The sequence below is a fragment of the Antedon mediterranea genome, chromosome 6, assembly GCF_964355755.1.
Source record: "Antedon mediterranea chromosome 6, ecAntMedi1.1, whole genome shotgun sequence".
In the NCBI taxonomy this organism is placed as follows: domain Eukaryota; kingdom Metazoa; phylum Echinodermata; class Crinoidea; order Comatulida; family Antedonidae; genus Antedon; species Antedon mediterranea.
This window is the reverse complement of record NC_092675.1, coordinates 16,793,688-16,808,181: the sequence shown is the minus strand read 5'-3', so window position 1 is coordinate 16,808,181 and position 14,494 is coordinate 16,793,688. Positions and strand designations below refer to the sequence as shown.

Here is a 14,494-nt window from a genome sequence, read left to right as displayed (position 1 = left end):
TATCAAAGATCGTCTTTTGTACAATTCAAATTATAATAGATAGAAGTGTCTATTATTAAGGATTAATACATTATTACTGCATTTATTATCACAATTTTTATTATGATCATTATTGAACAATGTGTACCATCAATATGAGTGTTTAATTTTTTTTGGCAAAGTGAGTAACAATATTGTTGGTTTTGAGCTTATTTTCGTATCTTTAATTAATTGGTAGTTTCTGTTTATTATACAATAAAACAACAACTGTTTCCTTATTTGAATTTAATTCTTTATAACAAAGCTGAAAATGTTAACATAGTACCTGTATAAACTACAAATTATTTCCAATATTTTTTATACTGTATTTTTATTTTATTCATTTATTTTTGGTAATTGTTTTTTTTTCAGGAAAATGGCATACCATTCCAATGCATTATTCAAATATATTTTTAAACAATGTACGCATTATGGGGAAAAAACATATACATACATACTTTTAAATAAAGTCCAATGGGCTTGGCTTAATGTACATTTAAGAAGTAAACAAGAATATTTCTTACAAAAAACGCTGCTCGCTTATTGTTATTGCTAAGGTCAAGTCTGGGGGTCACTTCATCACGCCTAGATACTTCAAGTATCCTATTACAAACAAAAACTTCAATGGACTGTTTTGATAATAATTCAATGATTATCTGACAGCGAATTATATCATGGGACTCATAAATACCAGAATGCTTTGGGATTTGTCGTTAGACTCTTTTCTCAGCCGTTTTTGGATTCAACAGGTGGTACCAATAAATTATAGTGGAGTTTCCATTTTAACAAAAATGTCAAAGTGTAGTACTATAAAGCTGCTTGATTTCATCTAATGAAAGAGTCATCTCGTGTGACGTAGCGGGCTAGAGCAGCAGCGTGAAAAGTTGAAAATACTACAATAACATTGCAGGTCATAGCTTTTACGATAAAGCCTATTTTTGTTATGTTTTTTTTGTTTTTTCGTTTCCGTTAAAATGGATTACGCTCGAAAAACATATACTGTACTTAAAATGGGCTTTTGTAGGCTTTGATGGGTTGTTCAATCAATTCCAATGTGTAAATTGGGCAATTTATTTTATAGATACTTCTTATTATGGTAGCGATATTACATCATCATGTTCATATATGGGCACATCACATTTTTTTGTCACATAAAGTTTGAGTGTGTAGACAGAGCTTTATGAATTAACAATATCAATAGGGTTGAATATAATTTTACCATTATAAATGTTTCAATAAACAAGGAGTTTAATCAATTCCAATGTGTAAATTGGGCAAGTTATTTTATAGATACTTCTTATTATGGTAGCGATATTACATCATCATGTTCATATATGGGCACATCACATTTTTTTGTCACATAAAGTTTGAGTGTGTAGACAGAGCTTTATGATTTAACAATATCAATAGGGTTGAATATAATTTTACCATTATAAATGTTTCAATAAACAAGGAATTAGATGTATTACAGTATGGATCTGACACCCAGATACAATTATTAATAGACTAAAATTGTTAGCCTCAAATTACCAGGTTTCTATTGTAGTATTTGTAATAAACCCTTAGCAGAATCTATCAATTTTTGTACAGAAGTTTTACTTTGTAATCGATTAATAGTTTGAGCAATTTCTAAAGACTTAGCAAGTGACTTTGAATCGTGATCGTTATGTGTTAATGTACCTAAAGCAACCACTAATCTAAAGTTAGCTTCATCTTCTTGTTCTACTTCTAGCACTGTTTCTACAGCAGACAGCAGTTCAAACTTAGCCTCTGCATTCTGCTCACTGTGTTGTTGTACGGCGTAATTCAGTAGCACGGATGACAATGCTATTTGTAAGTTCTTATTTTTAATACTTTTACAGTCCATAAGTAATGTAGTGATCTCTTCTCGGCTGTTTTTAAGCAAGTTAGAACCAGTATCGCATTGGAATGCATTGCATAGTGTTCTGAATACTAGCATTTTATTAGCTGTTTTACAACTGATGGACGTAATTTGCTGAATGTAAGAGATGAAGGCTGCACCATCTTGTTTATTACAGAAACACTTGTTGACAAATTGGTTACGGATGCACAACCGTAGAATGTCTAGGACTGGGAAAACTTGATCTGGAAATAAAATAATACAATAAAATAATTAAATTTAATTAATACCAAAAGCAAGAATTTGTTGAACAACACCTGTGCATGTTTATAAACTAAATATGTTATATTCTTCTACTATGACAAATTTAGAAATTGGATCAGGGATGGAAGCTATCACAACACACTCCTGGTTTGTAGGCATTTGTACTGATACTGGTTTTACTCTTGTAATTTCAATTCTTGATACGTCTTGCTATTTATAAAAGAATGGCCAAACCATTGTAGGCCACTGTTGGATGTTGGATGAATGTTGGAACTTTTCACTCTCAAAGACACCTTTTCACCCTAAAAGACACATTTTCACCCTAAAAGACACATATTCACCCTCAAAGACACCTATTCACCCTCAAAGACACCTATTTATCCTCAAAGACACCTATTCCCTCTCAAAGACACCTCTTCACCACCGAAGACACCTATTCCCTCTCAAAGACACCTATTTACCCTCAAAAACACCTCTTCACCACCGAAGACACCTATTCACCATCAAAAATATCTATTCACCCTCAAAGGCACCTATTCACCATCAAAACACCTATTCACAGACAGTGAAAGCATTCTTGATAATTGGCAATGTACCTAAACAAAATAAATTACCTTGAGGCCATTTAAGAGCCTTTTGTAGTATTTTCACCTGGTCTAAAGTTGGAGATGAGTTGGCATCATCTAGCTTTTCTACCATTAATTTTAACTGTGATATATCTGATTGTTCCAATTTATATTCATTTGCTATACTCTCATTTAACTCTGTCAGTTTTCCTGTAAAAGAGGCAGATGTATACAGTAATTAAGAACAAGACATATCTTCTTATTCAAAACCCCGAAAGCTATGTATTGTTTACAGTAAAGATAGTCCTAAAAATCTTGATACAACAATTAAAATTATTAATTTATACACATATTTCAAGAGTAACTCCAGAAATTGAAGATCCTTTTGTTTGGTGAATTGAGCAGCATCCTTTGAAATAGCCTACTGCATTTGTTTGCATACACATGATTGAAACTATACTACATACCTCAAACAGTATCATAATAAAAAAAATCCAAAGGCAAATTACTGAAAAAATGACAATGCTGTGGGTATCAGTTGCTGGATCTCAATGGAGATACAAAAAAAAAAAACCGAAAAGCTAAATCAAAACGATAAAGTAAAATACCAAGCTTTTTTGTTTTCTCCTACTCTCTCCACCCTCTATTCACCAACTTGTGCTTCCTTTGTTTTTATTGCTTTATTCCAGTCCACTCAGGCAGCTTGTCTGCTTAATACTATCTACTTGGTCTAAGTAATTTCACTTGCCCTGATGAAGGGCTAGTGTTGCCCGAAAGCTCTGCTACTCTTTCTTTAGCAAAAAGCTAAATCAAAACAATAAAGTAAAACAGCCAGAAAAATTAGCAGAGCTTTCGTGCAACATTAGCCCTTCATCAGTGCAAGTGAGCGTACTTGGAAAAAGTAGATAGTACAATAATCAGACAAGCGCTATATATAAGTTTCTAAAATTGCCACAATCTGGGTTACAAAGTCTGATAAATCACGTAATACGACTTACAACCAAAATAAAAAAATTCCAAAAAAGAATGAATCAAAATAACAAATGTCACTTCTTTCTGTGTCTGGCAATCTCACCTAAATAATAAGTCATTTAAATTACTTGGCTTTAAATTTATGGTGAATAAATCTCTATTGATTGAGTGAAATGCCTCTAAGCAACACAAAATAATTCCTACCAATTATCTGTTGCAAATTTGCAGTGTCAAACGTGATGTAGCTTGTTTTGGGGAAGTATATATTTCTATGAGGTGCTGATGTAGTTTCCATAGGCACAGACGATGCAGGTATGTGTCTAGAGCCACCTGTGAATGGGTCTCCACCAGCTGTTGGTTGCTGAACACCTGCTCCTCCTCCAGGTACATATCGTCCTCCTCCTGAACAAGGCAAAATCAAATAAATAATGGTTCAGTCTTGCTGGTGTTTCAGTATCATAATACAGTCAATTCTCCCAAAGACTTGAAAAATCATATAAAAAAAAAAAAATAATAATATGGATTACGGAACCACTGTATTAACCGCTCTGCCATTCACTCACTATACTAGTATTTGAAAAAGCTTTATTAACCTGTGAATGGATCTGAATAAGTTGGTGCAGCCGATCCTAGTGTTATACCAGCAGTATTTGAGATAATAAAGTTAGCGACTTGTTCTAAGTAAGCTTGACTAAGTTCATGCTGGTGTATAAACTGTTGAGCTACATGCCACGGGTCATCCGCTACATTGTAAGGTAGCTTCAACTCTGGTCGACCTTCTTCAATATCAACTGAAAACACATAATCATACTCCTGGAAAGGAAACAAACAATCAATTGATATTTTCAAAGTTGTTTGTATATGTAGCAGGTCACTCACTCTCCTGAAATTCATGTGGTTTTCCATACTTAACTAATGTAGACTATAGACCTGGGCTGTAACCACTAAGGTGTCAACTCCTAATAATTAAATGCCTTGAGAGAATTTAACAACAGTCTGTGTCATTTTATATAAAGAGTGCTACATATACAAGAATTCAGAATGTATTGAAAAAACCAAAATAAGTAACTTACTTTTCCTTCATACATGACCTTTTGACCTGCTGTTTGCTTGCCGTCGTTGGAGCCCACTACATCCCCTATCTTGGTCCATTTGCATTCTGATTGACTCCAAGAGTATGCTTCAACATTATCCCCAACTTTAACCAACTTAGTTTGCCCATCTTTCTTCCCTTTATAAAATAATAACAAATTTCAGTTTCATCCTTTTTCTTTATGCCACATCCAAAGTATTTAACAAGTGAGATAGTCGCTGTCGTCCAGAGAGGTGGCAATCCCAGTTCAAAGGATCGACAATAAAAAACAAGATGGTCTACCCAAGTCAACAAGATGCTCTACCCAAGTCAACAAGATGCTCTACCCAAGTCAACAAGATGCTCTACCCAAGTCAACAAGATGCTCTACCCAAGTCAACAAGATGCTCTACCCAAGTCAACAAGATGCTCTACCCAAGTCAACAAGATGGTCTACCCAAGTCAACAAGATGCTCTACCCAAGTCAACAAGATGCTCTACCCAAGTCAACAAGATGCTCTACCCAAGTCAACAAGATGGTCTACCCAAGTCAACAAGATGCTCTACCCAAGTCAACAAGATGCTCTACCCAAGTCAACAAGATGCTCTACCCAAGTCAACAAGATGCTCTACCCAAGTCAACAAGATGCTCTACCCAAGTCAACAAGATGCTCTACCCAAGTCAACAAGATGCTCTACCCAAGTCAACAAGATGCTCTACCCAAGTCAACAAGATGCTCTACCCAAGTCAACAAGATGCTCTACCCAAGTCAACAAGATGCTCTACCCAAGTCAACAAGATGCTCTACCCAAGTCAACAAGATGCTCTACCCAAGTCGAAATCAGAAAGCTCTGTCTACACTATCAAACTGACGAACATGCAAAATGATATACTATGGGTAAAGATATTGTTGAACACATTTCTTAAGCTCTTTCTATACTATCAAACTTCATGTGCCCATATATGGACACGATCATATCACTATCATATTAGGGCACATCACACTTTTTTTGTCAAACAAGTGTAGACAGAGCTTAACATCTGACAGGAATTGAACACAGGACCCATGGATCCACTGCACTCACTCACCTGGATTAATAAGATCTTCTTTTCCAGGAAGGTCCTCAGGTCGAATGCCTCCAAGATCACTTGATTGGACAGGAATAGCCGAGGATGCTACTTGTTGGTTGAACAATTCCACTTCATCTGCACTAGCCTTCCTAGAATGATCTCTAGTAAACACCCGTGCCATGTTATCACTGTGTATATAATAACAGGTAATCAATTTACAAACTGAGATAGGCAAAGCTTGTAAATACAGTTGAACCCCTCTTTGGGACCCCTATTCAGGGGACACCCACATTGACGCGTGGTTCCCACTAGCGACGCAACACAAGGACGTAACGCAACGCAAGTGAATTGAGCAATCACAAGCCATGGCTTATTCGCTGTGATTGCTAACTGTCTATAACTTCGCTTGTCATTGGTTAAAACGCTTGCGTTGCGTTTACGTCCTTGCGTTACGTTCTAGTGGGAACCAAGCTTAAGAGACACTTAGTTATGAAAGGAACAAGGAGAAACATCTCAACACTACAGCCAACCTCTATTCATGGGACATCACTATTAAGAGGACACTTTATTGGGTCCTAAAGGTGTTCACGTTATAGGGACTGAATTTTGTATTATCTTATGAAATAAACTCCCTTGCATACTACATTTTATTGATTTTTAGGAGTACCAACATTTTTAAAATTAGAGGTAACAATTTGTAAAATGAAATATTGATTTACAAGATGATTTTTTACTCTTTTAACCATTATTTTAGAGAATATTAATGAAAAGTGAAAATGTAAATCAGGGCAATCTAACAACAGGATGCTGAGCTCAGAAGACACGATCAGTTCCACACCCCTTAACAGAAACTTCGCTGTGGAGAATATGTACATAGTACAGTACTGTTGGTATTTGTCGCAGCCAGACATAAGATCAAAGGACTGTTACAAGTTCATATCTTGGCAAAGCAAGCCCAGTGTCTTGTTGTTAGATTGTCTTGTATATACCTAGATCCAGCAGCAATATCGCCATTGGGAAGACAAGTAACACACCACACAGACTGAGCAGGTAGAGTTATGGTCTGGTGACACTGTCCATCCCGCCACACACGCACGGTTCGATCTTCCCCTGATGAGACAAAATCTTCACCGTTTGGCAAGAGGGCGATACTGTACACGAACCCTGTATGACCTTTATATTCAAACATGCATTCTCCGCTTATGGTCCATCGCCGTATAGTAGTGTCATTACTAGATGAAAGAAACTGGGTCTCAGAAAGAATGGCAATTGCACGAACACAATCAGTATGACCTGCAAAAATCAATAATATATAGTAAAACTGTTTTTATCCTTGGACATGCTTACTTACTTGCTACTTGTTCTGGTAACTGTCCCCATTATTGTGATAGTGAGACCAGCAATTTATGTGCCCTATATACTGTATATTTACTATACATTTTTTCATTTTACTTTAAAATATATAAATTAGGTTGTCTCGCCTAAAGTGGGTCCCTTAACAGGTGGTCTTGTCCAGGAAGATCCTAAAGCTCATCAAGGGCAGGGTCACTCGTGTCCCAAATTGGAACATACTGCACCTAATGTACAACATATCCGATTCTTGTTTAATTACTTACATTTTTCCAAGAGAAACAGCCTCAAATAAATACAGAAAAATCACATATTTACTACCCATACAGAACAATCTTACCTTTAAGAGTTTGTTGACATTTGCCAGCTCTCCATGCCTTTATAGTTTTATCAGCTGAACCTGTTAACATGATACCATTGGCTGGAATGATTGCAACTGCCCATACTGTAGCTTCGTGCCCTTTCAATGTCATTACATTATTTTCATTCAACCAGACTTTAGCTGTCGTGTCCCAAGATCCACTTAGTAATGTGCCAAATTTACCAGCTGCCAGGCAACACACTATAAACAATATCAAACATGAGAAATTAATTTGTAAACATACAAAATTGAAATAATTACAAGATGTTTAATGATAAAATATACATGTATTCTCCAGGGTTTATTATTTTTATAATAACATTATTATATTTTATCATTTTAAATGAAGTATTGTCGTAAAAATGTAGACACATTCTTAAAGGATGCAGGTCAAATCGGCCCTAAATCGTCAAAGTAAAGTCGGCCCAAGGTCAACTCGGCCCAAGTCACGTCGGCCTCAAGTCAAATCGGCCTCACGTCATCTCGCCTTTAAGCCAACTTGGCCTCACGTCAACTCGGTCAATTCCGCCCCATTAAAGTATAGAACGCAAAAAGTGCTAATAGTTAATATTATAATGGCAGGATTAATAAGGTTAGGCCTACACATAGGCCTAGACAAAATAAAACGGAAAATTCAAAATAAATTATAACACACTTGGTTGTTTTTTGTTTAATTGATAGGTAGTATTTATTTAAATATTATTAGTTGTGATGTAATTGTTTAGTCTCAGTATGTGTTTGCTATGTAGGCCTAGGCCTATATAGCTTATTTTGATACATACAAGAATTTTCCCAGAATGAATCAAAATATTCTTAGATATAGATAGATAATTATTAGATTACAGTAAAATAAAAATGTTTATAAAAAATAATATATTTAAAATTATATTATTATTTTGTCATTTCGCTTTGCTTTTTGCGTTCCATACTTTATTGGGGCTGAGTTGACAGATTAGTTTTTGGCCGAGTTGATGTGAGGCCGAGTTGACTTGAGGCCTAGTTGAATTAAGGCCGAGTTGACGTGGGGCCGACTTGACTAGGAGCCGACTTGACTTTGGCCGAGACGGTTTAGGGCCAAGTTGGATCGAATTCTTCTTAAACAATGTAAATGTAAACTTTTTAGTAGCGGTTTTCAAGATATTAAGGAGGCCCTGCAAGTAATATGCACAACAAGAAACAAAACCCATAAACTTGTTTACCTGTGTTAACATGGCCTTTAAGTGTATATACTGGTAGAACACTGTCCAATGTATAAGCATTGATATTGTAATCATTGCTACCTGTCATAATAAGGCCGGTTGGGTACTTGTCCGATGGCGGTAGTACACAAAGGGAGCTTACAAAATTCTCATGACCTCTCATACTCAGTCCTTCAAAGTATGAGGCTCCCTCACTGAAAAAGAAACAAATTAAAATATTGTATTAACTATTATTAATATATTAGCAATTTTATCCATTTTGGATAAAAAATTAAATAAGAAGAAATGTTTTGTATTGTAGAAGTGGTTGTAGTGTACTCAACCAAATGGTAGTGATTTTATGTTTTATGGGCAGTTATTTTTGTAATATTATTTAGGCTATATTATTAAAGATAACAATAAAAAGAGAAAGAGTGTCAATCGATCATCGTTAATTAAATTATATGTTAGGCTTATTTAAAAGGCTATGTTACTTGTCTATCTATAAATAATTAAATTAATATTATAATAATACTATTACTATAATATTAATAATAATAATAATTAATATTTAAAAGAAATTAATACTGTTGTATATAGTAGATTATAATGTAAAGTAAGGGCTCTAAACACAGCGTGTACAACTCAACATTTATTCAGAGAAGAGAGAGAACAATTATGGCACGCCAAAGGCGTCGTTACAACATGCATATATAACACATCCTCCCTACCATTTTAAGAATAGTAAAGACTAGATTCTAGAGTTCTGTACTGTTCTGTAATCATTCGTAATTATAATGTTTCAATCAAAGTTTTCTGTATAATATCTTTCAATGCAATAATGAATAATAAAGTTCAACTAAAATCAACTTCTTGTTTCATGTCTATTTACAAGTCTAGTCTCTTTGGTGGGCGAATATTATTTCTTTTTGGATATCGACGTATGGGTGCAGTTTCTTGTGTAAGAGATGCGCTGCCAGTTGTAACAGGTGTGTCGGCGTTAACATTTCGAGTAAGGTTATCTGATTGTGGAGCGTCTGTTGGATTTAGTATTTCTGGAACATGGTCATCCTGGGTGAATATTTCTGTAGGAGTGACATTCACCATAGTTGGGTGTAGTTGATCAGCATGACGCCTCCATACTGTTCCAAGTCCTGTGTCAACTGTGTAAGATAGTGGACCAGTTTTTCCTTGTATTTGAGCTGGTATCCATTTCTGGTTTGTGTTACGATAATCACGGACCATTACTGATTGTCCGGGTTGAAACTCTCGGATACTGGTTCCACAATGTTTTGCAAACTTCATACGATCTTGACCTTTCAAGACAGTAGCTGTTAGATCCGGTTTCAAAAGATCCAAACGCGTTCGTAGATTGCGTCCGTAGAGTAATTTTGCAGGTGTTTCCTTGGTAAGTGTATGAGGAGTTGTTCTGTACTTAAACAGAAATGTACTCAGATGTTGCTGTAATGAACGACAACTGTTTCCTCTTGCTTGCTTAATGGCCAATTTAAACGTTTGCACAAATCTCTCTGCTAGGCCATTTGTTCTGGGGTGATATGGGGATGATGTGGTATGTCGAATACCATTTGCTTTCATGAAATCTGTAAATTCCTCCGACTTAAATTGAGGACCGTTGTCCGATACAATTTGTCTGGGAATACCATATTGGCTAAACATAATTCGCAATTTCTCAATAGTCAGTTGTGCTGTAGTAGATCTCATTGGATAAACTTCTGGCCATTTGCTATGGGCGTCAACAACAATTAAAAACATAGAGTTCATGAATGGCCCTGCAAAATCTATATGTAAGCGATCCCATGGGGCAGATGGCCACTCCCAAGGGTGTACTGGTGCGGATTTTGGCATTTTGCTTGTTTGCTGGCAACCGATACAAGATTTACAAACTTGTTCAATTTCGCAATCAATGTTAGGCCACCAGATGTAAGAGCGAGCTAAGTTTTTCATCTTAACAATCCCAATGTGTCCATCATGTATTTCATTAAGAATAGCAGCACGAAGTCTATCTGGAATTAGTACTCGATTTCCCCACATTAAACACCCTTGATGGCAAGTAAGTTCTGTAAGACGGCGCTTGTAGGGTGTGTACGCTTCTTTGTCAGGAAGTTTGTTAGTCCCTTTTAAAACAGTATCTAATACATGTGACAGAATCTGATCTTTCTGTGTTTCTTTCCGTATTTCTGTACTTGATATCGGCAACCTTTCAATCTGGGAGGTGTAGAATGTAGATGCCTCATCGACGTAATCAATCACATCTGTAGGTATAGGCAATCTACTCAATCCATCAGCATTCCCATGAGCGTGCGTGTTGCGATATTCGATATCATATGTATGTCCAGATAGGTAAAGGGCATATCTTTGTAGTCTTGCAGCAGTCATTGCTGGAATTGACTTTTGTGGATGCAAGATGCTTACTAGCGGCTTATGATCTGTAACCAAAGTAAAATGTCGGCCATGCAGGTAAGTATGAAACTTTTGTATTCCCCAATAAAGTCCTAATGCTTCCTTATCTATTTGGGCATAGCCCTTTTCAGCTTTTGTTAAGGAGCGAGAAGCAAATGCAATTGGTCTTTCCTTTCCATCTGGCATAATATGTGAAAGAACGCTACCAAGGCCGTATGGCAATGCATCACAGGCTAGTTTAACTGTTAGTTCAGGATTATAGTGGCATAGAACTTGGTCTGAAGTTATAAGTTCTTTGACCGCTTTAAAAGCTTCATCACATGAATTTGTCCATTTCCAAGTTTTTTCATTTTGTAAGAGTTCATTCAGGGGTGCGACTATGGACGATAAGTTTGGCAAAAACCTACGATAGTAATTTATCAAACCCAAGAATGATCGCATTTGCTGTTTGTTGTCAGGTTTTGGCGCATTGATAACTGCATGTATCTTGTCAGGGGATTTCTGTAACCCTTTTTCAGTTATCACATGACCACAGTATGTGATGTCTTCTTTGAAAAACTCACATTTCTCACGATTTACTCTTAAGTTGTATTTCTCTAATCTCTCTAAAACTGTGTCCAAGTTTTTTAAGTGTTCCTCAGTTGTTTTTCCGCTGATGATCATATCATCCAATATGCAAGATGTAAAGGGTACATTTTGCAGTACCTGGTCCATCGCTCTTTGCCAGATTGCAGGAGCTGAGGCTACACCAAATGGAAGTCGGTTATATCTAAATAACCCTTTATGCGTATTAATAGTTAACAGTTCCTTTGAAGTGTCTTCCACTTCCATCTGTAAATATGCTTGTTTAAGGTCAATTTTTGTAAATTTCTGACCTCCTGCTAGAGATGCAAAGATATCTTCTATTTTAGGTAATGGGTACTGTTCTACTTTCATCACAGGATTAATTGTAACTTTAAAGTCACCACAGATTCTAACTTGCCCTGACTTCTTCTGTACAGGTACAATGGGAGCTGCCCATTCGCTGTATTTCACAGGGCTAATAATCTCTTGATTTTGTAGTCGTCCAAGCTCTTTTTCGACCTTGTCCCTCATTGAATATGGGACATTTCTTGGCTTGTGGAACTGTGGTTTGCTGTTTTCAGTGATGTAGATACTAGCTTTAATATTCTCCAGTTTCCCCAATTCATCTTTAAAAACAGCTTTATGTTTTTCTAAAATTTCATCCAGACCTTTAGTTGTTGCTTTTGCCTCATCAATGGCTTTTATTTCATGCCAATCTAATTTAAACTTCTTTAGCCAATCACGTCCGAATAAGGCTGGTCCGTTCAATGGAACGACCAATAACTCTGCAATTTCTTCATGATTGTTAAGACACACTTTAGTATTTAGCATGCCTATTGGTACAATAGTCTCACCAGAATATGTTTTCAACCTAATTGTAGTTTTCTGTAATGGTAACGACTGGAATGCTTTCTTGTAGGTCAACTCTGGAATCAGTGATACTGATGATCCAGTGTCCAATTCCATAGGGATTTTCTTTCCATTTATAGATGCAACCACTATAATTGGCTCCACTTTTGACTTATGATTTGCATATAGCATAGGTTCATAGTTGACTTCCTCTCCCTGTACATACTGTACATTCTTTTTAAGGTTACCAGTGTTAGGCTTTGACACATTATTGTCTTTCTTTTTCTTCATGCATACTTTTTCTAGATGTCCTTCCTTGGAACAGTAATTGCAAACAGTATGTATGTGCCTGCAGCGATCAGCTTTATGGCCTGTATTACCACATCTGTAACAGTGTGTAGATGCTTTACTTTGTTTATGACCTTGGTGTCTTTTAGATTGGTAATTTTTTGTAGTAAACTTATTTACATTGCTCTCACCTGTAGTATTTGGTGTCCTTGTTTTTTGAAATTCTGTAGCATCACGACTTGCTGTTTCCATAGCTACAGCGGTTTTAATTGCATCATCTAATTTAAGGTCATGAACCACCAGTAAACGTTTCTGAATGTTCTCTTGACGCAACCCGCAGACGAAAATGTCTCGCAGTGTCGAGGTCAAAGTGTTTCCGAAATTGCAATGAATGGCTAACCTTCGTAGTTCAGCAATGTATGAAGCAATGCTTTCCCCGCTATGCTGTTCTCTTTTGTAGAACCAAAATCGTTCCGCGATTTCCGATGGCTTTGGGCAAAGATGTGTCGTGAGCTTTGTAATTAAATCTGCGTAAGACAGTGTCGCTGGTTTCTCCGGTGAACACAAATTCTTTAGTAGCGTGTACGTTTTCGGTCCGATGAGTGCAAGCAATGCCGGTACCTTCCGATCATCATCGACCTTGTTGGCTACAAAATATTGATCTAACCGTTCGGTATACGAATCCCAAGCTTCTAAAGATGAATCAAATTCTTCCACCTTTCCTATTATAACTGCCATGCTCATCCTCGTCGCCAAAATTTATGTTGTATATAGTAGATTATAATGTAAAGTAAGGGCTCTAAACACAGCGTGTACAACTCAACATTTATTCAGAGAAGAGAGAGAACAATTATGGCACGCCAAAGGCGTCGTTACAACATGCATATATAACAAATACATTTTTTATAAATTATTAAATTATTTTATTAACAAACATCTATCACTACTGCCTAGCCTAGGCCTAATCCAATGTTTCAAATGAGTATTTCAGTCATAGTAGTAGGCGCTGTAGACGTGTACTACGTAGACCTAGGCTTAGGCGGACATACCTTGACTTCACCCATAGCCGGGATGTCCGGTCGCGGGAAGCCGTAAGAATACTTGATTCAGAAGGATGAGTACCGGCAGAAATTGCACGAACATCTCCCTCATGACCAACGAGTGAACACGAAAATGTAAATGATGGTTCCATTGTACAGATAGATATGAGTGTATTGATTTCAATTGTTAATTTCCTTTTGGCAAACTAATACTAAAAATTAAAAACAAAACAAAGACCACAAAAAGACTGTAAAATTCGGTTTGTACGTCACTTCTTCTACGGCACGGTTGCCTTGATAAATCTGCGCCCTCTGTGGATCGGAGCAAGAACATTTTTTCACGTAATCTCTTATCATTAGATATGATTGACATAATACAATTTAGAATTCAGATAAAAAACATTTCTATTTCTATCAGTTTAAAACATGTACGTCTATTTATGTAACCTTAAATTCCACGTGCTTTTGTTGTAGGCATAATTGATCGATCATCCATCCCATGCTTTCAGCGCTTGGGACTATTCCATTGTTAGGATTCGAACATTTTTAAAGACATTAATGAAATCAAAGCATTACTCATAATCTACAATAAATATTAATTATTATTGTCGTGAAAAA

General features: G+C 36.3%; 1 protein-coding gene across 1 annotated transcript; it reads right to left on the bottom strand.

Annotated features, from left to right (window-relative positions):
• Positions 1-132: 132 nt before the first annotated feature.
• LOC140051138 (phospholipase A-2-activating protein-like) lies at positions 133-14,130 on the bottom strand. Its single transcript, XM_072096260.1, has 10 exons — positions 13,886-14,130; positions 8,736-8,929; positions 7,516-7,737; positions 6,815-7,118; positions 5,844-6,013; positions 4,755-4,912; positions 4,275-4,494; positions 3,886-4,083; positions 2,758-2,919; positions 133-2,124 (listed from the first exon to the last, which is right to left on the bottom strand). The coding sequence occupies exons 1-10, from the start codon at positions 14,026-14,028 to the stop codon at positions 1,556-1,558; spliced, it is 2,340 nt and encodes a 779-aa protein (XP_071952361.1). The 5' UTR covers positions 14,029-14,130; the 3' UTR covers positions 133-1,555.
• Positions 14,131-14,494: the final 364 nt, after the last annotated feature.

Excerpts from the sequence above, each read along its gene's own strand:
- LOC140051138 (XM_072096260.1), bottom strand. The coding sequence starts at position 14,028 with ATGGAACCATCATTTACATTTTCGTGTTCACTCGTTGGTCATGAGGGA. Across the intron at positions 4,913-5,843 it reads AGAAGATCTTATTAATCCAG|GGAAGAAAGATGGGCAAACT; the intron begins GTGAGTGAGTGC and ends TATTTTATAAAG. Across the intron at positions 2,125-2,757 it reads GGCTCTTAAATGGCCTCAAG|ATCAAGTTTTCCCAGTCCTA; the intron begins GTAATTTATTTT and ends TTTTATTTCCAG.